Raw genomic sequence first — 24306 nt, 5'->3', positions numbered from 1 at the left:
TGGAAACAATTCAACATATTGTTGTTGTATCATCGTAGGACATTCTCCAAATAATGTTGTTGAAGCAGCAAACGTGAGAACTTCGGTTAAAAACCGAGTCGTTCGTATTACTAAGGCTCAATTGTCTTGTGAACATAATCGTAACTTCGATTCATCTTGACAGCAATTAAAACTCTCATTAAGTTTGACTACACCATCTTCTTTAAATATAGTCATCCTTCAGATGAAATTTGTTATATTACAGAACTCTAATATTGATATTTCATGGGCATGAGATTGTGCGAGATCTAAATGAATTCAAATGTTCTCGATTACAGTTTTTTTTATAATTACATTCTAATCATCTAATTACTCTCTAATTATTTTCGTTAAGTTTGGTATGTGTCTTAGCACAACTCAAAATAAATTACATGTCCTACACATTTCAAAGAAGCTCTAGAAGGGAGGATCTTCATAAGTTGTTTTTTCACTTAAGAACTGTTAACGAAAGCTTATATGAGCAGCCAGAGGCGAAACATACACTTTTTTGTATTTTAAGATTTGGACTTTTTTCGACAGGTTTCAGCGAAAATTTGTTTACCTATTTAAATGCACTTGCTTAAGTGACTCTGCGCAGACTACTTACTACTATTGTTCAAATTAGAGCATAGAGAGGTCTAAGAGCAAATGCATACCAAATATTTTCCTTCCAACCATTCTAAATTGTTTGGAATTTTATTTTCTCTAATTATGAATCTTTATTTCCCTATTAAATATGCATATTAGCCCTAAAACATAAATCCTATCGGCGTTATTATGGAAGAGCCCACACGAGGACTTATGATTTCACTTAGTTGTTTACCGTTATGTGCTTTACACAGTTACAAAAGTGTGTCTACATGCATAAATAGCAGAATTTGATCGATATTTTTTGTTGGTACTCAGACGCGAGTCGCTCAGTGTTGGTCGTTTAAAAGCCAAACTATGAATCTGCGGCAGTATGACGAGGGTGGCGATTGCGGAAGGAATTCATATATAACTATGTGGTACGCTGGTGCACCAGTCGCAAGCACATACGAACAGTTACTAGCTAATCTAGCGAGGAATTTGAATTTGTGAGCGTATATGTATATCGTAGAGATTGGCATAAGGTGTTTAGCACGCCGCCATGACCAGTGGTTCGAGCTGGGTGGGAAACGAGTATGTATATATGCCAAACTTATCGATTCGCGCTCACGTTAGAGTTGAAAGCTGGTTGCTATTGGTTGAAGCGCTTTACTTTTCATGGAAAATAATAGTAATTTCACAAACAGCGCGCACTCGCTATTGACAGTCAGCGTGAAAAAGGACATGGCAGTTGGCTAGCAATAATAAGAAAGCGCACTAAAATATTACAAACATTTAATTTATGGTAACTTGGTGACTGCACTGTGCTACGTTTGAAAATGTGTTTAAATTTGTAATGGTCACTAAAAAGGCGAATCGTCCGCGCCATTCATACATATTTCCATTCTTGACACAAGTATTTCAAGCCTTGCACAATATTTTGAATATTGTGAATAAGAAATGAAAGCGCTGCGCTTTGTATAAATATAAAAATATCCAGCTGTGTATTTGTGTGCATGTATGCGCCTACCCCAAAAAATGAATATAAATGAATTTATATGTGATAATCGGTAAATATGCACTTTTCAAAATGCGCCACGAAAAGACAGGCCGAAAGTGTGTGTTGACAACGTCACTCGCGTCAGCGCGCCGCGATGACGAGCAAGTGAGCGAGCGCCGATTGCCGATTGCAGCAGCGCAGACCACAACACTGTGTGTTTAGAACCACAATAAGAGAAGGAAAATAGTAAATAAGACTTTGAGTAAAAAAAGCACACGCAAGTTCTTGGCAAGGGTGCGGTGTGGGCCACAAGGAATGCGAGGAGCCAGCAGAAAGCAAAAGTGAGCAGCAGCAATGACTCCAGCGCAGAGTATGCGGCTGACGGAGGGTGGTTGAATTCGGTGTATACGTTTATGTGGCATTGCGGAAGACAGCGGCACAACAGCAGCGCCCGACCTATCCCAAGTTTCAGGCAGAAAAAAAGCAAAAAAAATAAGAACAATATAGAAGGAATTGTAAGCGACGAAGCTCGGTGTCGCGTTGTGCCGCCTTATCGCAACTGGCTGGCGATGAGAATGCTTCGATTTTCATATATGTATGCACACATACATATGTAGTATAAATGGCTTTGCATGTTTCCATGCGGTTTTTGCCCCGCAAACGCGCTTACACAAAGCAAAATGCTTGTGACCCTCCAGCAGCGAGTAGCGCGACTGAGAGCAAAATGCTGTTTTTTTTCTTACTTGTTATTGTCGCTGTGTTTGTGGTTATTTTTGTTGTTTTGGGCCTTACTCGCAAGACCCTTTAACGGGCCGCGCAGCTCCACTGCGTATACTTCACACAAACTCAGGCAAACCTATACGCAGCTATTTATTATATGTATTTATGTATATATATATGTATATGTGTATGTAAATGTGTATATTTGCATTAGCTGCGTTTGTTGCGGTTTTGTGTTGCCAGTCTGACATTGTTAAGGTTTTTACATATTTTTGAATATTTCTGTTTGTTTGTATGCGTGTATGAACGTTTTTCGTGTTCAAATGAAACCACATATTAAACAATTATCATCGCTTGTTGCTGCTTTTTTGTGTTATATATAGGTGATTGTAATACATTGCTTTGATAGCAAGTTACGTCTCGTGACGATTTTATTTATTCCAATTTTTTATATTATTTTGCGTTTTTTTTCATTTGTATCTCTCCTTTATTAGCGCAGTGCTCGTTGTTTCATAATATTTCAGTTGCTGAGTTTTCCTAGCTGAATTATTTTGTTAATTTTTGGTGATGATTATTATAATTTTTATATGCTTACTTCAAAATATATACACTTTTTATACCCTGAACACGGTATATTAAGTTTGTCACGAAGTTTGTAGCATGCCATAGGATAATTCGGAGACCCTATAAAATATACATATATGTAAATGATCAGCACTATGAGTTTAGTCGATTTAGCCATGTCCGTATATACGCAAACTAATCCCTCAGTTTTGAAGATACCGATCTGAAATTTTGCACACGTTCTTTTCTCCTCAAGAAGCTGCTTAATTGTCGGAAATATAGACAACTTTTTCATTTAACGAGAAATCTTCGCGAAAATTGGCATGAGGTATTGTCCAAAAGAACAATTCAATCTTCGAAGAAATTGTTCCGTTCGGATCACTGAAGCATATAGCTGACATACGAATTGAACGTTCGAAATCAAGTTTTGTATAGAAAACTTTTGTATTTGACGATATATCTTTACGAAATTCGGCATGAGTTATTGTCCAATTCAAGGGTGCAATCTCCGAAGAATCGATGAAAATCAAGTCCCTGTAAGGAATAGTTTCTGTTTGTGAGGTGCTTTAAGCTTCGGTGCGACACATAGTTTACTTTTTTTTCTTGTTTGAAGTACAAAAATGACAGTTTGTCAGTTGACAATTGTCAATTAATAATAATTACATGTATAATACGATACAAGATAAATAAGCAACCTGTTTAGGTGACATTAAGGCGCCTCAGCCTTAAATATATTTCATTCGTATCTTTTCCGAGAAGAGATGTGAGATTCTGTTTCTTAAGTTCATTTCGTTCTGCTGCGGTAGCTGTGATAGATGATTGAGTGATTGGTAATCAAGGTTTAACCAACTGTAGAAAAAAAATTTAACATTCTCCGAGGTGTTGCAGGGAAACTGAGAACTTATATGCAGAAATTCGCCAGACATACACATAGGCTCTTCAAATTTTGAGAAACTGAGTACCTAATTTCGCTGTTATCACAACCTCTCAGCTTAGTCATATCCAACGTAGAGGGTATTTTAATTCCACAGTTCGTAAAGTACATTTCCAACTAACAATTTTCATTTTGTTGAAGTTATATATTCGAAAATATTGGTCAGATCTTGAAGCTTTGCTGAAGTATCCTGAACTAAACAATTAACTTTAAGAGATTATTAGAAAATGATATATCATATACTTTATTTATTCAGAAATATTCGTTCTTATTATTAAATATAATGATCATCTTCGTGGTGGTGGTGGTAACCAGAAAACAAATTTTGTCTAATTTACGCTTTCGATTAGGGATTTTCAAAAATGTTTTATAAGACTTGTAAGGCAAAGCTGTACAAGGGTACAAAGTGTAAATTTTGGAGACTTTTCTACCGAAAGCACGGTGGGATTTCAATGAAATCGAGAATGAGAGATATCCTCCTAAAGCACTTCTAGATTATGATATAGTTTTATGAAGATTGAGATAAAGCGCTTAAATAAACTTGCACAACATATAATCAGTAGATAATTAAATCTCTCTTATCTTCAGTTTTAAACTACCCACTTAGGATCAGTTACAACGCCAGTTGATAACCTCAACAAGGTATAACTAACTACATATATAATGATGCATATAACAGTTATTCGCGTATATATATGTATACCAATGTAATCGTTGAGGAACTAGTACTTCTTTAATAGCGTTTTCTTTGCTCACAAAAATGTTGCTTTTATTTTGATCTATGCACGAACTGTCAAAGTTTCGTGCTCTTTTCTCAGAAGGTTTTCTTCTAGTCCGAAAAAAGTGCAACATTTTCTGCTCTTTAATTTTTTTTTTTTCTATATTGATTTTTTTAATCAATTTTTTCTACTAATCATAATGAATCGATCAGTTTTGTTAAGCTCAATAATAAATATTGCAAATAAATTGGTAGGCATTTTGTTGTTCTTTTGTCATATAAATTTATTTTATATAATGTCATCATTTATATTATATAATGTTGTCGTATAATGAGGCAACATTTCATCGAGAAAAGAAAACGCAAAATGAACAGAGAGGAATACAAGGCTTACTGTCCTCACCCTGATTTTGCGCCCATTTTTAGGTTAGTGTGTTAACCACGTTTTTTGGATTCACCCATAAAGCCTTTATTATAGCATTTGAACTTGCCACTCATTGCATGTCCCTCATAAACACACACAGTAACAATACAATAAATGTATGTAAATAAATATTTATACTTATGTGTGTGTATTTGAAATCGAGACCGCAATCAGCATGCAGCGCTAATAATTTTACGACTACAATTCTAGTGTACATTTCGGTGTCAGTATTTGTTTTTTGCTGTTTTTTTATTTGTTCATGCAACAAACAAACGATTTTAACTATTTTTTTGTGGCCTGCGCTTCGGCCCCAAACATCCACAACGCCCAAAAGAGCTTAAGCGCTCCGCCACAGCTTGGCGGCGCATTTTGGCCTTATTGCATTTGTGATCGACACTCAGCTGTGCAAAGTCAAAATGAATATAAAATACATAAGCAAAAAAACTATATGTTCCTGTCAATTTTCGTTTTCATTTTAGCGCGTTTTTGTTGTTGCAGTTTTTCAACTTGAAATGAAAATGAAAACAGAATTCAAAACGAGTTATTATCGCCCGAATATGTACGTAATTTCGCTGTAACAGCGTCGCGTTGTCGTGCCGCTGCTATGTCGCAAACTAGCTGGCAACACAAAAACGAGTCGCTTATTTGCATTAAAAAGTGGCGCGGTGCGGCGCGGCATCAGCACTAACATCTAGCGCATACTTAAATACAGTGTGCTCAAAGCGCGCTCCATGATAGCGCACGCTGCCGAAATAATACCGCCACAAATTTGTTGGAGCGCCACATCTCGAAACTCAGTGCCGTGGTCGTGGCCGCTGTAGCGCTGCCGCATCTATAGCGCGCGGTGTGTACCGCAATGCTTACGCGTGCATACCTATATACATACATATAGCAATGCTTCGTGCGCGCTGTGTGTTTATGTGTGTATGAGTGTGCGCGCTTCTCATACCGCTGTCCCGTTTCCGCGTATGCGCACTTGGCCCATAGCGCCATCTCTTACGCTCATGACCCAGATTTCCTTATGTGTGTAATCAATGCAACATGTAGAGAGCTTTTTTTTTGTTAATTTATTATTATTTATGCTTTTTTTCTTGTTTTATTTCTTTATACGCTTCTTTCGCTGTTGCCTTCCGCTCCAATGTTCCGTTCGTATAAATTCATACATCGTATATATATAAGTATAGGGTATTTATAGCTTTTTTGAGATACAGTGTTATGTAGTAGGTATATATGTATGTATGTATGGATATAGATGTAGATGTACATTCGCCTATGTATTTGTTGTAATTATATGCCTATATACATACATACATTTATAGTTTCAAATACATAGATTTATATACACTTTTCTTATTCAGGTAATTCCAGTCAAATGACTCGTCATTGTTCACTCAGCTCGTCATTCAGCCATTTAGCTTTTATGTATCCCTATGACGAAATTCTATAACGTCGTCGTGATAAATATTATATATAAATTAACGTTTTTTTTCAGTTTTAAACTATTTTTTTTGTTATTAAATATCTCCAAAGTTTTGTATTGATATATGCTCGTTATCAGCTGGTGCTTAGCATGTATACATACTATATACATACATAGATATTTGCATACATGCCTGCGGTACAGTGAAGTGCTGGCCGCGAAGTGTTTGAAGTCACGTCACACTCTTCCTCGCTGATTTATTGCTTTTTATTGCTTGAATATGTTTGAAGTGAGCCGGTGCGACAGATATTAGTTACATACAAGTATATATATTCACAAACATGCATATATACTTTTATATGCACATATTACATATAGGTATGTATCATAATAATTATGTAATTATTTTCGCTTTGCAATCCATCTAAACAGTTCATGAAAAGCTTCTTCTCGGTTTAAAACGTCAGGCATCCATTATTCCTTCTTTAGCCTCAAGCTTGTAGAGGTAATAGGTTTAGAACTCAAATATAATAAACAAAAACTCTTTTCATTCTCTTTCTCTTAGACTTTTTGTCTTAACGAAACATAGAGAAATCCATTACATTTCATACCAATCGTATGAATCAACTTTGTTTGATGTTATCTAGAACTTCCAAACTAACGTTATGTATATATTTATTAGTTTTCGGCGGCGTGTGATACCGCGCTTCAATATTTTCAATTTATGGTAAAATTATATACGGTATATAGAAATACACAGTTTTCGATTAAGAGTGTTCCCAAAAGCGACTAAAGTTTTGTTAGTCGTATTTAAGATAGTTCTCCGATCTTCTTATGCTCTTGCACGCGTTTTATAACATTTTCTATTAAAACAGCAAGTGAATTTAAATCAATTGTTATTAGTTAATTTAAATAACAGTTCTTTAGAGCTTCTTATCTGACGCCATTCTACACATTTCATTAAACAATGTCGACTAAAATATCAGATGAACTACAGTTTACAGCCCTCTCGAATACTTCGAGTTCTTTCTCATCTCTATTTCTCATCGGCCATGCTTCTGCACGAACGGTAATGATAAGAGACTTACATAGCGTAATTTTTATTCGTCGAGAACGGGTTTGGAATCTCAATCACCTGTTGGTACGTGTTGTTCTGCGCTTGATCTCCAGGCCTATATTATTGGTGGTATTTCTGCAGGTCTCGATATAGACAAAGTTCTTCACTTTTTCAAATGTATAGCTGATAACAATGCGAGGTGTGATACGAGAATTTTCGTTTTTTTTGTTATATATTTATTCAGTTGTCTATATTAACCCAGATATTATTGAACAATTTTTTCTGCCAGATTCTAATAATTTTTTAGGGTCATATTTATTACTTGTTAAATGAAATAGGAAGAAAATATTGTTTTCGAATTTTTCACAACACTGACTGAAGGCGCGTATAATAGTAGTCTGTCGCACCGCATACAGAAAATAAATATAACGGTACGTTTATTCGATGATGTGTCATTTTATTGTCTGTTGTTTTCAAACTACAGTGCAACAAGTAAGTTAATGTTGACGTCTTCAAAAAATGAGCCTAGTCGATATTATGCAATTATACCAGCGTTTCTTTCAATCGTCGAAACACTTCTCAAACTCCTTTTACAAGTATGCTTGTAAAACGACGGTCCTTCAAGCTTTTCTTTGTTTTTGTAAATAGGAAAAAGCCATATCTAGTGAATATGGAGGCTGATGCATCGTTACAGTATTGTTTTTGGCCAAGAATTCACGGCTGCTACAGACAAAGAAAGCAATGAATACAGCTTAAAAATTTATTTGGACTCTACAAACTGACGAAATTTTAATTTGAAAATTCCCGTTATTTTTTGAACACACCTCGTATATGTTTAGTAGAAACAAAAATATTATAAAGCCTCTATTTCATATTTGACTGTTAACTCCACTTTATTGTGGAGATTATCATTTTCAAATTGCGAATTATGAAGATGAATATCGGATTATGCCACACTCATTCACAGAAGCTCTCAAAATTTACCTAAGCATGTACATAGATAGATCTGTCTATGCTATTCAATTTAAGTTATGTGCGTAAATACACAACACAAGAAAATCCACATTTAAATAGTTATCAAACAATTACCCAATTTACTTTGTTCTTTTCTGTCACAGCAATATTGATTGGTGGTGCCTGAATCACCGTTTTATCAACAATTGTTTGGTTGTACTTTTTCTATGTGATAAGTATTTTCAGGCCCTGCCTTTTTATTGTAGATATGTACAGTATCCCCCGCTTAATTTGTTTCCTCACATAAAATGTACCTTTAATTGCCGCTCATACATAAATATTGCACAGCATTTTGGCATCTTTGCAAAGCAGTTGAAAACATATGTTTATTAGTAAAGATATTTTGGATGGTGCTGATGTTGCGGAGCAAGAAAAAGAAGATGTCCCTCCAATGCCTCCGCCAGCTATCGAAGTTTTAAAACATACTCGTACAAGAGCTTCAAATATATTTTTAATCAGAAAACTAGTTTCTGTGTGAAAAGCTTATTCCCTATTTCACACAAAAATCGCATGTTATTTCGCTTAGATTGAACAATATCCAAAACAAAATACAGACTTTTTCGCTTAAGTTCTTAAAAATGTAAGCAACTCATATTTCTTCCATTTGAAGTTACAAATGTTATGTAAATATTATTCCTAAAAACTAAATAAATTCTTAAAGAGCACATATGATTTTCTTTTTTAAATAGACTAATGAATCATTTCAATGATCCATTATTCCATTACAATATTGGTTTAATGGTATTTGACAAAATATTTTGCACTTAGGGTTTCTCATTTTATATGAGAATTATATTTTAATTTTGTGCAAAAAAAAAATGGTTAAAATTAAAAAATTATTAGATAAACGTTAAAAAAAGTTTTAAAAGGCTTTTAATATCAGTGGCATAATCGCAGTTTTGACAATATTCGAATATCTTCAATTTTTCAGTGAATTTTCAAAATTCATTTCAACTACAATTCATTTAATTGGAACTCCATAGATTTACTAATATTTTTGGTATAGTGTGATATAGAGAATACTTATCTCTGAGCACCTTCACTATCGAAAAAGTTGTTAAGTGTAATCGACAGAATAAAGATTGTGCGTTGATGTTTTCGAAATTTTGGAGTACCTCTGTAAATCTTTAGACAATTTTAACGGAATCCACGGCTCCCAATGTTGCATAGAAAAAGAAAACAGAATATAATTTATTTTCAGATTCATTTGGGAGCTTAATAAGCTGGTTCTTAAACTGTCGATGGATGAGTTCTACAGTGACCACTGCGTTAATTGTAATGCATGAATGAATCATATGAAAATTATTTGCAATTCAAAATTGTGAAAAATGTTGCCATCTAGTTTTCTTATTTTATTTATTTATTATAATATATATATATATATAATAAATAAGTAAATATATATTTATATATCTTCTGACCTTTCGCTATATTTTTCGACCACTAAACTCTATTAGAATCTTTTTTAACTCATAAATAATTTTATAAACAAAAATTTATTTCATAAGGACACGGTTATGAAACTATACCCTTTTGAAAGAGTTTTAGGGATCACCACTGTATTTATGTTCTTATGCAGACACTCTAATCTAATTTATATAACAGTCATTACATTTCTAACAGAAATAAATCAATTCCTTATTTATATATACATTCCCATTTACCGGTGCGCACAATCCTGAAATCCATTTTACATATTTACTCACTTATTTATTATACATAGACGCGCCATGTTATGAGACTGACCTAATTAAATATTCTGGCATGAAGATTTCCGATTTTCACCGGTACCATGACCTATGTATCTGACACATATATACACACACATATTGCGCCTGCCACACACGGATACAGAAAATCCAACAGCAACCTCCAAAAATCACAACAACTATACCCGGCGCCAACACTCCTCCCCCTACAAACTCGCCTACTCCGCGCACTACGAAGTCAGCATTCACCCCGTTTTGAAAATTGGCGGCACAATTCAAATTGGATTATCCGATATAAGCATGCCAAATGTGTACACACCGCAAACACTCACACACACATATCTACAAACATGCAAGAGGATGAGCGGCGAATGCCGAATGCCGAACAACGAATGCCAATGAAAGTATGGTCATGTGGTACAATGTGCAATCATATTGCTATTGCTGTTGGTTTCTGTTGTTGTTTTTATTGCTGTTGTTGATACTGAAAGTGATAGTGACAGTGGTGTTGGTATTAGCTAATAATTGCGCTGCCTACTGTGGGCACTCAGGCGGCAAACGCGCTAAGCTCCCCATACCCGCAGCGCTTTCCAATGCTTTCGTTGCCACACACATAAACACACACGCTCACCCATAAATGCATATAGTTGTCGCTGCTGTAACATGTTGGCGCACTGGTGTGACGATGAGACGACAACGATGCGGCATTAGATGTTGCTTGTGGTGTGGTGCATTTACGTCTATGTGGTGGTGTCCCAGTTTCCATACTGTCCTTGACCTACTCCACTCGAAAGCGAAAACACGCTACACAGCAACGCTTCGTAATAGCGCAATCGTGTAATCGCATTCGCTGCATGCTTTTTGCTGCGCTCACCAGAGCCGGAAAGTTGTGGTCGCTCATCGCTCAACACTCATCGCTGTTGCTGTTGGCGTTACGCGTTGCTATTGCTGTTGAAAGTAAAATCCAAAAGCCAACACTTAAAGAAGTCTTCGTTTACAAGTAATGGTTGAGAGCGCTTAACAATTTTGCTTGTATAGTGCTGCAATGTTGGCGCGTGACTTTGCTCTTCAGAGGCGCGGAGCGGTCGCACTGCAAAAGAGTCAGCTGTAAGCAATGCGCGCGCAAGCCACTACACACACACACACACACATTAATAGCTTCATATTGCAACATCGCTGAAGATTGGACACAGTTTTTGTTTTCTTCAACGCTTTTCGTGGAGCGCGTGAATGCCATTAGAAAAGCTTTGAGCGCCGCGCACTCTCAAATTCTGGAGTCATATGCGCTCTCACTGCTTTATGCCTCACTTGACCGCGCAGCCGGCTGTAGCGCCAACGTCCATACAATTGGCGCTTACCGCGCACTCATACTCAGAAACACATGGTTTTGTCAGCTCAGCTTTTTATTTCACATGCCGCCTAGCTCACACACACACGCGCATTTCCGTTATACCTATTAAACTGGCTCGGCGTTATGTGTGTTTGTTTCGTTTTCGCTTTCAATGGTTTATCACACATATATTTTTGTGTGCGCGCGTGTGTGCGCGCAAAGCATATACATATACGTTGAATATTTGTAAACAATATGCTTGACCTAAATTACAGTTTCTTGTTTGAGTGCAAAAGAAATACGAAATATATACGAACGTCGACAGCAAAAAACGACCAACCGAAATGAGTAGAAATAAAAAGCTTTAGTTTTTTCAACGATTTTCTTTTATTTCACGAAATCCAGTGTTGATGGTGTGCTGGCTGGTTGGCTGATAGGCCATCTCCCTCCCAACAACCGCTAAGTGCAGTTTAGAATGCAGTACCTTTTGCATCATCATGGAATGGTGTCACCTACACTTTACTCAACAGACCCCCCCACCCCACCTCGCTGCTGTAATAGTGCATTTGGACGCCTGATTATATTTTATTTGTTTGTAGTCTTGTCCTTATTTCGTGAAAGGGGCGCAAATGCATTTAAAATAGGAAAAATATATTGCAAAGCACATTTATACAGTATTCAAATAGGTTCTTATAAATAAATACATACTTACACACATACATACATGTGTAACTGATAGAAAGACTTAAAAGTATTTTATAAGCTTATAAGCTATTCTTTCGCATACTTTTTTGAAAACTCAAATTAAAAATCAATATTTCTTATATTCTGCTTACATATACTGCATATTTACAGGCGCATAACAAGTTCTCATTGAGAACCATAACCTAATTTACTAAAAGCAACTACTTGAGATAATAGATATATGAGAAAGGTCGGATATATTGTATATTTTAAAACACAAATAAAAATATGAGACTAATTTCCTTGATTTTTACGCATTTTATAAAAAAATACACAATTTATACTTTATTATAAAAAGTAATTAAAAAAAATCAAAATATATTTTAAAAGTAATAAACATTTTGTGGGAATTTATATTTTTTAATAAATAACATAACAAACTTAAAAAATATATATCAAGCACAATATTAGCAATTTAAGCAATAATATTGCCACCTAATTAACAATATAAAACAATTAAAAATTTACCAAAATAATTTTTGAAAATTTTAACTCAATTAAATGACAAAATATTTTGCAATTTCAGAAATGAAGTTGCCACCTAATTATATAAAATTTAACAATCAATAACTTTTGCAAATTTGAGTATTTAAGCTATAAAAATTTTTAAAATATGTACAATATAAGAAATAAATCTGCCAATTATCATATAAAATTGAAAAATATAAACACTTAATTTTGTGGAATTAAACTCAAAAAACTTATTTTGAAATTACAAAGCATAAAAATATCAATAAAAACAACAAAAACCTTAACTTCAGTTGCACTGAAGGTATAATACCCTTAGCAAACACAAAAGTGTCTTTACAAGAACTTGATTCCGATCGTTCAGTTTCTATGGCAGAAGAAATTACGTAAAGATATATCGTCAAATGCAAAAGTTTTATATGGCATATTCCATTTTATGTGTATTATCAAACAACTAGCCTTATTTAGAAGCCATAATAAAAACTATTGTATTTCGAAGAATTTTGCTTAAAGCAACATCCCCACTATTCAAACTCATTAATTTCGATCTAGGCTATCGGAACGAACCTAAATGCTTATTCGGACAAGGTCTGTTAACTGTTTACTAAGTTTTCCACTGCTGTGACAACAACAACCATTTGAACAAATACCGAATTCTTGGAACAAAAAAAATCAAAATTATCACAGCCGGCATTAATACGAGTTTTCAACACCTGGTTTACATTTTTTAATTTAAACAAAGAGTAGAAAATTTTAGAAATTTAGGCCAACTTTTTTCGACATCTGTCTATAGCTTGAATAGGGTCTATTAAGCTTGCCACGAAGTTTGTAAAACCCAGACGCAAACGCCAAAGACCCTATAAGGTATACATAAAAATGATCAGTGTTACGAGCTAAGTCTGTATATACGCGAACTAGGCCCTCAAATTTTGGGATATCGCTCTGAATTTTGCACACGTTCTTTTCTCCTCAAAAAACTGCACATTTGTTGTTGGAGTTGCCGATAGCGAACCACTATAGCTGCATATAGCTGCCGTACAAACTGACCGATCAAAATTAAGTTTTTGTATGGAAAACTTTTCTTTGACAAGATATGCTTACGAAATTTGACGTATATTATTATCCAAGGCATCGCTACATTCTCCCAAGAAATCAATCAGATCGAACAACTATAACATACAAACCAACCGATCTAGATCATGATAAAGATCTTTTCATACCCTTTCATACGTTATAAAAAAGACACCTGGCGTTTTTACTTGTTTTTAATGATCTTTTGTCGGGCGGATCTCCGTGTGGCATTTATTGAACACTCCTGATAGAGGCTACATTTTTGAAAGGACTAATTGATTATTAATTATTGATTACATAAGAAAATTTAATACATTATATCTAAGAATTATGTGTGTGAAAGAGAGTATGAATACGAATATAATCTCTAATTATAACCTTAAAACTTTTTACACAAGTACCAAATTATTAACTCTCTTGTGTCATTTGCTTATTTATTTCTTAGCTGTGCGAGCGGATCGGATGCGTGGTGGACGCAATAAATTCGGACCTATGTACAAACGTGATCGGGCGCGAAAACTGCAAGTCATGCGGCAGCGGCAACTCGCCCTCCAAGCGCTGCGCACATCCATTGGTTCGGTTGAGATGAAGTCGTCACCACTCTCGCCAGGATACCAACAACAATATCCGAACATGAATATAAAGCAAGAAATTCAAATACCTCAGGTAAAAGTCGACTACAAAAACAACAAAAAACAAACAATATATATATTTTTTTTTATTTGAATTAAAACTTATAATAACAATAATTGTCGTCGCCTCGGAACAGGTGTCCTCACTCACACAGTCACCGGATTCATCGCCCAGTCCCATCGCCATTGCGCTCGGACAGGTCAACACGAGCGGTGGTGTGATATCGACGCCCATGAATGGCGGCAATGGCAGCAGCAGCGGCGGTGGTGGTGGAGGCGCTGTTGGTGGCGGTGGCAGCGGCAATGGCGGCAACACCGGCACCAATAACAGCAACAACACCAGCAGCGATGGACTCAACCGCAGTGGCAGCGGCAATTGTCATGACACTGGAACTGGATCTCTGCAGAATGCGTCCGAATCGAAAATGTGGTATATGCTTTACTGTCTTACCAAATGTTATTTTTATTACCACAAACTATTGTTGCATGCATTCACAACCATACCAGCAAACGTGCGTGTATGTGTCGTCTTTTATGATTAAATCTCATGACTTCATATCTTCTTATCTCCATATATGTGTGTACTTGCTTCGATTGAGCGGTGCTGCGCCTGTGTTGTTCTTGAAAATAAAATTTTACATGCACAAAATCGTAAGCAGTTCAAATGTTAAGGAGAGGTACCGCCAGGGTGGGTTAGACTGACACTTTTATGGCGTGAAGCTCATTTAGAATTAGTTTTGCTAGCGAATTCGGGGTTTTTAAATATTTTTCTGATACAAGTTTTCTACAGTACTACTTTTGGAAGTTTACTAACGATATATATTTAATTTCTTAGTTGTATTATCATGCAATTTATTTTTAGAACTTGCATTCATTTTTTTCTTAATTTTTTGCTGAAAATCATTGAACAATATTTTCGTAATACGTGTAAAAGTTATTAGCAATTTTTTTTTATTCTTACTTGAAAAAATAATAACATAAAGTTTTTCATATTCAAAGATAGTCGATTTTTCTTTAGTATTTTGCTTAGTATGTTTAATAAGAATAAAATTAAAGATATTTAAAATTTATTAATAATAATTCTTTATTTCAAAAATTATAAAAGAATATTATTTTCGTATAAATTTTTATTAAGGATTAAATGAAAAATAAAATAATTTAATGCTTACTTTTTTAAGAAGTAAAAGCGTATGCTTCTTCTATGATAATATTGAAAATAATTTTTTTACTGAAACATTTTTTTATTGTATCTTTTCATATACAATATTTTATTTAAAAAAAAAGGAGAATCGATTTTATTTTAAATTTTATACTTTTGTTTATTTATTTTATTTAAAGCTTGTTTTGTGAAAGCAATTTGGGTAAAAACTTATTAGAAATATGTTTATATATAAAATTAAATCAAGACTTTTGTAATTTTAGAATCATGTTTTCAAGCATTTAGCATATTTTTTAGTAAAAAAATTTAAACAATATTTATTTTTTTAACGAAAATATTTATTTATGAAAATTTGAAATATTTAGTTAACTTTTTTTTAAATTTGTATTGTCTACAACTTGTTTAAAAAAAATAAGTTCAAGAGTTATTGAATTTTTTTTTATAAAAATCTAAAATTTTAACTACAAAAATTCTATTAAATATTAAATTAAATATTTTTAAATATATTTATTAAAATCGGCAGCGAAAGAAAAGAAATGAAATAAAAGTTTACTGAAAAGTTATTTGTAATAATAAAATCAAGCAGATTGTTTACTGGTTTTTGACAGTTGTTTTGAAATAACTAAATTTTTAATTTCATTGTTATTACTATAGTTTTTTTAATATATATATATTTATGTTCTCCTAATCAGTAATACCAGTTGAAAATTTTTAAAATCAGCTAAAAAAGAGTATATTAAATTATGTAAATGTTGCAGTTAAAAAACTATAAAAAAATTTTTTTTTTTTTTTGAAAAATCAACACAAATTTTAACAAAAAGAAGTTGCGCATAAAGACTAAACTCAACTCAGTTTACTTTGTTATATACAATAAAATGCTGAGATTATGCATTGCCTTAAAAAAAAATTTTTAAAACTTAAATCAGATATTTGTAAAACGGCACCTCTCCCTTGATTTGATATGAATGATCATTAACAAGCATACTATACTTATCGCTCTCAAATTAATCTAAATGATTACCCCGACACTAATATTTTTTTTTATTGTTGTTACAGTTTCGACTCTGGCACGCATCCTTCAAGCACAGCCGACTCCATCATCGAGCCGCTCAGGTGGGTGTTTACAATTTACTTATAAAAAAGTTATTTTAATGCAAATCTCTTTCTATCTCTCTCTCTTATTGCAAACGCAGGGTGTCACCGATGATACGTGATTTCGTGCAATCGATAGACGATCGAGAATGGCAGACCCAGCTCTTTGCGCTGCTACAAAAACAAACCTACAATCAAGTGGAAGTTGATCTCTTCGAGCTGATGTGCAAAGTATTGGATCAGAATCTGTTCTCACAAGTGGATTGGGCTAGAAACACAGTCTTCTTCAAGGATCTTAAGGTGAGTGCGCACTAACGGTGCGACAGACAAAACTAACGCATTGGCAAAAAGAAGCACAAAAACCCTAAAACATGTAAAAAAAAAGCTTAAAATTAAAAATTCCAAATTGTGGCATAAAAGAAACGTCATGAAGTGCCCAGCTCAAGCGCCGAGAGCTCATACGTAATCCACGGTCAATTTGTTGTTGTTGGTGCTCCGCACATAATATTGTATTTTTTTGCATATGGATGCATGTATAATTTCATATATTTCGTTTTTATTTTTTACTTAGCTGATTTTGTTGTTGTTGTTGCTGATTTTGTTTGTTGTTGCTTGCGTCTGTGATTTTATACGCGTACGCCGTAACGATTATGTAAACGCACAAGCACAGGTCAGAGGCTGAGGGCAGCGGGTGATGGTGCTGGTGTTGTAAGGGACGTTAGGCGACAATAACAACAACAACAACAACAACAAGAGCGTTAGCAACATAAAAGCAGCTAAAAAGGTAGTAACAACAACAACAACAACAACAAATATATTCAAGCCTGAATTAAGTTTCGATTTCGTTTGCTTGCTCATGCTGGCTGCCATGTTTGTTGCTGTTGTTTTGCTAGCTTTTGTTGCTGCTGGTGCTGTTGCTTGTTGCTTGACTCGCTCGCTGACTGACTGATTGCTTGGCTGACCTACTTACCAACCAAAGCTGAACGAAGTGAACTGAACGTGCACACGCACACATACACATCCAGCAACAACAAAACATATACATGCATGTACACACAACCACACAGTCATCAGTCAATTCATGCTCATGACGCAACAACACATTGCAATAAGGTTCCACCAATACAGCCGCAGCGCATCGACCGAGTCATTTTGCGCTCGATTATCGCTTTTTTGCATGTGCGTGTGTGTGTGCGTATGCGCTTTATTTTTTTTATACCCACACACATACGTATATGTATATTTTTTTTCATGAAAAACGCTTGTTTCTGTTGGTGAGCGCGCGCGCACATTCACGGACAAACGCAACAAAATGCGTCCGCCGCCGCTGATGCCAGTTATTGCATTGAAGATGGCGCTGCGTTGACGAGACGTTGCTGCGCGCTGCATGAAACTTGTTTCCAAATCTGGAGCCGCATGTAAACCGCGATTTGCGGCAGCGCGCTCGCGCTCTTCTCGTGCTGTTGCACGTTTCATGAGCGCGTTGTCATTGCTAAAGCTTTCAGCTGAGTACTTAAAGCACCGCTTTACGCGAAGCACACATTAAAGTTGTGGTCAAATCAAGTAAATAAAATTTAGGAGAAGAGTTTGAGATATTTATAGCCAGAAGTTAACGCGTTATGGGTCATACTGTTTCAGCCCCGAAAATAATATCTTTGCGCTTTAGTTGTGTCAGGATTATCAAATTTGTTTTGTGCATTCACCTTCGTAAAGAATGTGGATTATCTTAACTCCACCCGATGAGGTAATTTTTATGCTCGTATTCTATATCTCTTCTACTACCTCCTTCACTTTGATTCCTCGAATTTAAGGATAGGAAAGTAATGACAGTTCGTGCGCAGAGTTCCCTAAGAATAAAATTTCTCTTTCCTTTTTACGTGCTTCTTGCAAAGCGTAATATTCTATAGGCATGTCTAACTGGTCAAAAGAATATTATTTAAGCTTGCTTGGATAGAAATAGATAGAGGTCCCATTTTATTATATGAGTTTGAAATTCGCCTTCCATATATACCTCCAAAAACTGATCTTAAAAACTCGAGAGTCATATTGCCGAGCAACGCTCTATTTATTAGAAGAGGGTTGTTTGAAAGTATAGAGTGATATATGTTATTTTTTAACATAACTCTTACTTTTCCAAACTACAATATGTCTCTCCAAATACCTCAACCTAATCTAATCGGTAGAGGTTTCAATAATCAATTATTTTCTCAGTTATATCAAACATGACAGTTTCTTTATTGGTAATTTATATAACTAAGCAATTTATAATTATTTTTTAACTAAAGCGCATTCAATCTAACCTGAAAAACAGTGTTTGGAATTTCAAAACTCAATAGCTTACTTTTTTAAATATAGCATATTTTTAGGCGTTAGAAATTAGTTTCAAGATTTTCAAATAAATTCGCTGAAAATCTAAAAAATATATTTAACGGAGTGTTAAGAGCAGAAACTTAAAGCGAACATTATCATGATAGAAAATTATTGTCCTATGTCTAGTCGCGAATTCCGGGCGTTGTTCGGCAATGGTTCGCTTCAAGTTGAGGAGTTGTTATCGAGAGCGTTCCCCATTAATCTTTTCACTCCTTTTTAAAAGCTCATAATACAGCACGCACTTCTAAGCCCACCAAATACAGAACATTACCTTGGCATTATGGATATTCAGTTGATTTGTCTGGTTGGCCAGATTACACCAGTCACAATCCGATGCCAAAGCAACTTATTTTGTAGCATTCAAGCAGCACTTCTGACAAAATCTTCTTTCACCGTCTCCCGGTCTGAATTCATATGGCACCCAATGTGTCTCCCAAGATTCTGAGAGCTATTATCGTGTGTGGCAATAATCTTCATCGAGGAATACTTCCAGTTCCTCATCTTCAAACTCTTTTCATCGCCCGTACCACTTTTGACACGTTCACTTAACTAGAGCATGTTCATCAGAAGCTCCCACCAAAACACCATGACTCTCGGCTGAAGGTTTTTCATATTCAAATAATAAAAAAAACTCTCCGCAAAAATACTTTTTCAGGCACGTTCGATATGCATACAAATTTGAGTATAATGTATAATGATTGTTGCTTACGCTTCAAATGAATAACATGTACTAAAAAAGACGCAGAGGGACCGTAGTTTTCCAACACATGTTTGGAATATTGGAACAATGAAAGAGTAATCAAGTTACGCCATCTCTTGGCAAACAGCATGGTTATAGTTATAGACCGAATACTTTCAAAACCGTATACAAATTAAGATGTTTTGCAAATATATTTTTCTAAACATACTTTTTAGGCATTTGTAACTCAAATTAAAAATATTAAAACTATTTAACATCATCAAATCATTTCCCGTTTGCCACAGGTTGATGACCAAATGAAATTGCTGCAGCATTCCTGGTCCGATATGCTTGTGCTCGATCATTTGCATCAACGAATACACAATGGTCTACCCGATGAGACGCAATTGAATAACGGTCAAGTGTTCAATCTACTGTGGTTGGGCCTGCTCGGTGTACCGCAATTGGCTGACTATTTCAATGAGCTGCAAAATCGTCTGCAAGACCTCAAATTCGACATGGGCGATTATGTGTGTATGAAATTCCTAATACTACTCAATCCAGGTGGGTAAAAACAGAAACATAAAATATTTAATTAAAAAAATAATAATAAAAAATTAAAATAAAAATGTGTAATATAAAATATACTAATTTGGCCTCTAATTTAGATGTGCGTGGTATTGTCAATAAGAAGACGGTCTTGGAGGGTCAAGAGAATGTACAAGCTGCGCTACTGGACTACACGCTGACCTGTTATCCATCAGTGACGGTAATTAAAAGAAGATTTGTTAGAGCTGATATCGAAACTTATAATTTTTTCTAATTAATTTTTCACAATTTTTTCGGTCAGGATAAATTCCGGCGGCTACTCAGCATACTGCCTGACATCCATGCGATGGCTTCGCGAGGCGAAGATCATCTCTATTCGAAACACTGCGCCGGTAGTGCGCCCACACAGACGCTACTCATGGAAATGTTGCATGCAAAACGGAAAGTATAAATCCGCTGGGCCTACTTATAAATGTACACATGTAAAGGAAGGATTGTTCAACATAGATATATATGTATATGTATGTATGTATGTAAGAGGACGACGAAAGCGCTTCAAATGCGGCAGGCGGCAATTTCGGAGGGTTGTCGAATGACGCGGAATAAAATCCAGGGTTGGTTTTTAGTTTTAAATCATAAGAAATAAAGTTAAAATATAAAACAAAAACATTTAACAGTAAACAAAAACACAAAAAAAAACAACAATTGGTATGTTAAGCTACAAACACATATACGATAGAGCTGCATATATATATATATATATTTACATGCCTAGAGAGTAATTTATTAGCACTTGGAACTTACGTTATTCCCATTCACCAATGCAATTCAACTGCAGAATGTAAAAACAAAAACAAAAAATACAAAAAAAAAAGAAACAGAAACAGATGAAACGTAGAACGAATGAGCGAGCAGCGCGTAGATGTATGTATGTTTACAGTTAAGGCAGAGAAAGATAAATAATATATTTTTCAAATGGATATATATGTATATTGATATAGCTTAAGCGTTTATTCATATTAAAATATTAAATGATATATAGATATATATATACACATATGTATGTATATGTGTAAATGTATGTAATTGTATTATAAGCAAAAGTAACGGAGAAGCAACACAGCAAACAATGTGTTCGAAAAACCTTTTAAATTGTTAAGCATTCAAATCGTAAACTTCTATGCCTAAATTTAGTACAACAAAAACAAGTAATGTATCTGTAAACAAACCACTTATTCATAATTACTAGAAAACTAAGCAAAAAATTGCAGAAAAATGCTAAAAGCAAACTAAAAATCGCATCGCAAATCAATGCTGAACGAAGGACGAAAGCTGTGCGTGTATTGTGTGTGTATGTGTGTACATAGATAATAATTATTTTATAATATTTTTTGGAAGCAACAAATACCCGAGGAGACCCAAAAAGCTTTTTGACGAAGAATGATTAATTTTTAAAATTTGTACCTGACCTCAGAGTAAAGTTTGTATTTAAAGAAAGAAAATTGTATAGAAAAATCTTCCAGAAATTGCTAAATATTACGGTGGTTATGCAAAGTGCAACAGCTGTTGTTCAATTAGAAGAGAAAGCTAGCAGAAACATTTTTGAGGTTAGAATGCAAAAAAAAAACAATAAAAACAGAATTTGTATATTTTAATTAATTTCAATTCAATTTAATAAGAAAATATTGACACATTTTAATTAATTTCACAGGAACAGGGCAGGAACATTTGTTGTGGTTATAGCGTGTAAAATTCAATATAAATATTTGTTTGCTTTGATTTATTTCGTAAATGAGAGTTTTTTTTTCGAGCGAAAAACATGCAAAAGGTCAGAACAAAACGTTTGTTTGTTTCTATGTTTTAATGTTGAGTGCAACAGGCTGTAATGAAAAAATTTAAATCATGCAATATTGTAAATATTAAAAAGAATAAATGGCTTCACTATTTTTTTCACCATTTGTTCAAAATTTATAATTTTTCTATAATTTTTTTAATTTACGATTTTATAGCATTTGTTTTCAATGTTTTTTTTTAACTTTATCGATTTTTAGTTTTTAACATGGTTTTTCTGATTTTTAATGTAACTTTTTACGTCTTTGTTTTTTTTTTGTTTTTTAATTTATCAGAAAGCTGTTTATTAGTTAATTAATTAATTTTTTATTTTGTTAGCTCTGTTTTATTTTAAATTTTGAAAGATTTTGAATCAAGTATTATTTTTTGTCATATATATTTAGTTTTTTTAAGACTTTAAATTGAACTGTTCAGTGCTTATAAACAATATTCACATTTTAAAACTTTTTATTATTGACAAAAGATTGGCATAGAAATTACAAAAAATGTGTATAAAGCTCGCAGTAAATAAAAAAAGGGAATTAAAAAATATTTTTACAAAATTCGTTTATATGGTATTTTGAAAAGTTTTATCTAAAATATCATTTATTACGTTTTGGCGGGAACTTTTTGGGACACAATTTTTTTAAATCTATTTTTCATTTTGTTATTATTTTAATTTTTTTATTTAATTTTATTATTATTATTTTTTTGATTACTAATTATTATTATTTTATTTTGCTTGCCAATTTCTTGAAAATATTCTATGTTCGTTTCAAAGAAAAATAATTATTTCAAAATTTAAACTTAAAAAAATAATTAAACTTACTATACACCAACATACATATACATATAACCCAACTCCGTGCTTTTTATTAGGGCAACCTTTTGACAAAGATTTTTAAATTATTACTTGCTTCTTTTATTTTTTAAAAGAAATGTGTGAAAAAAAGCAGCCAGATGCATAGCTTTGAAACCGTGCAGTAAATATGAAGCAGGAAATAAAAAGTAGGGTTAAGAGTTGCCATGTTTCAAAGTTTCTAGTTCAATAATTTAAACGAAAATGGTTTAAAAAAATTTGTATTTTCACGCTTTTAGACAATTTTCACAGTCACTTGGTTTAAAGCACTTGTCTGGTTAACGAGATTCAGACAATAATTGTCCTTACGGCCTCTACTTCATCACATATTTTTCCGCCAATTTTATTTTAATTTAAAAAATTATTTATTTTTACATCAAAAACTTTAAATTTTTTATTTTATATGTATGTACATATATTAACGTTTTTTATATGCTTTTCAAGATTAAAATTTTTTTTATTTGCATTTTAGATTTTTTTTTTCAATCAAAAATGTATATATGTATGTATGTACATACACAAACGCGCAGCTTTCGTAAAAAGAGTAAAAAGTGATTGAAAACAAAAAAATTATATACAAAAATCCAAAAAAAGTAAAGAATTATAAAAACTTTTGCTGCTTATAAATGTGTAAATAAAGTTAACTACCTGATTTTTTCGAAAAATTTAAGCTAAAAAATATAAAAAATAATGTATACAATAAAAAAGCTGTACACAAAATTATAGATATATGCATATATGTAAAAAGTACTAAAACAAAACACGAACGAAAAAAGTAAAGAAAAAATCCAAATACATATATACAACCACACTTGCATATATATATAATTATTTACTAAATTTGTTGACGATTGTATGATTAATGTTAAATAGTGTTCTAATGTTATTAATTGTTATAATTAGTGTATTATATATAATGTACATTTACATACATACAATATACGTATATACTATATATGTATGTATGTAGTAGATATATATGTAATTAGGGCTTTATTGGTTTAAGTAGTTTTTTACTCGCAAATTTTTGAAAAGTTCATGAAAAACGTTTTGTTGTTGTTGTTTTTTTTCTTTCACTATTTTTTTATATATATATACATAATTACACACACAAACAAATACAATTGATGCTCTTTTAAGCGATTTTGTGTCTTTTTCTTATTTCAAAAAATCATTCTATAAATATTATTATTACTATTATTATAAATATATGTGTATGTTTGTATATTAACTTTAAGGTTTATAATAGTATAGGTGTACAAAATAAATAATGACGAATAAAGCAAAAATTATTTGAAAATAATGCAAAACAAAATTTTAGCTAGAAACCTTTGCTCCCGACAAAACAAAAACAACTAAATTACAAAAACAACGCAAT

The 24306-nt window shown here is 33.4% G+C and overlaps 1 protein-coding gene across 4 annotated transcripts in view; it reads left to right on the top strand.

Moving 5' to 3' along the window:
* Window positions 1-20823, top strand: part of ftz-f1 (ftz transcription factor 1) — a 96623-nt gene extending 75800 nt beyond the window's left edge. For 2 of the 4 annotated variants that reach the window (XM_036360482.2, XM_070112204.1), the window contains 7 exons: window positions 14204-14424; window positions 14528-14820; window positions 16606-16662; window positions 16743-16941; window positions 19996-20254; window positions 20359-20459; window positions 20541-20823. In XM_036360482.2, coding sequence (XP_036216375.1) covers window positions 14204-14424; window positions 14528-14820; window positions 16606-16662; window positions 16743-16941; window positions 19996-20254; window positions 20359-20459; window positions 20541-20690 — 1280 coding nt within the window. In that variant the 3' untranslated portion in view covers window positions 20691-20823. Of the gene's footprint in view, window positions 1-14203; window positions 14425-14527; window positions 14909-16605; window positions 16663-16742; window positions 16942-19995; window positions 20255-20358; window positions 20460-20540 lie in introns of those variants that run through there. The other 2 variants (XM_070112202.1, XM_070112203.1) reach the window with 2 other exon arrangements.
* The last annotated feature ends 3483 nt before the right edge of the window (window positions 20824-24306 follow it).

Source organism: Bactrocera oleae, chromosome 6 (assembly GCF_042242935.1).
Source record: "Bactrocera oleae isolate idBacOlea1 chromosome 6, idBacOlea1, whole genome shotgun sequence".
Taxonomy (NCBI): Eukaryota; Metazoa; Arthropoda; class Insecta; order Diptera; family Tephritidae; genus Bactrocera; species Bactrocera oleae.
The sequence above is the reverse complement of the archived record's forward strand: the minus strand, read 5'-3'. Positions and strand labels throughout refer to the sequence as shown.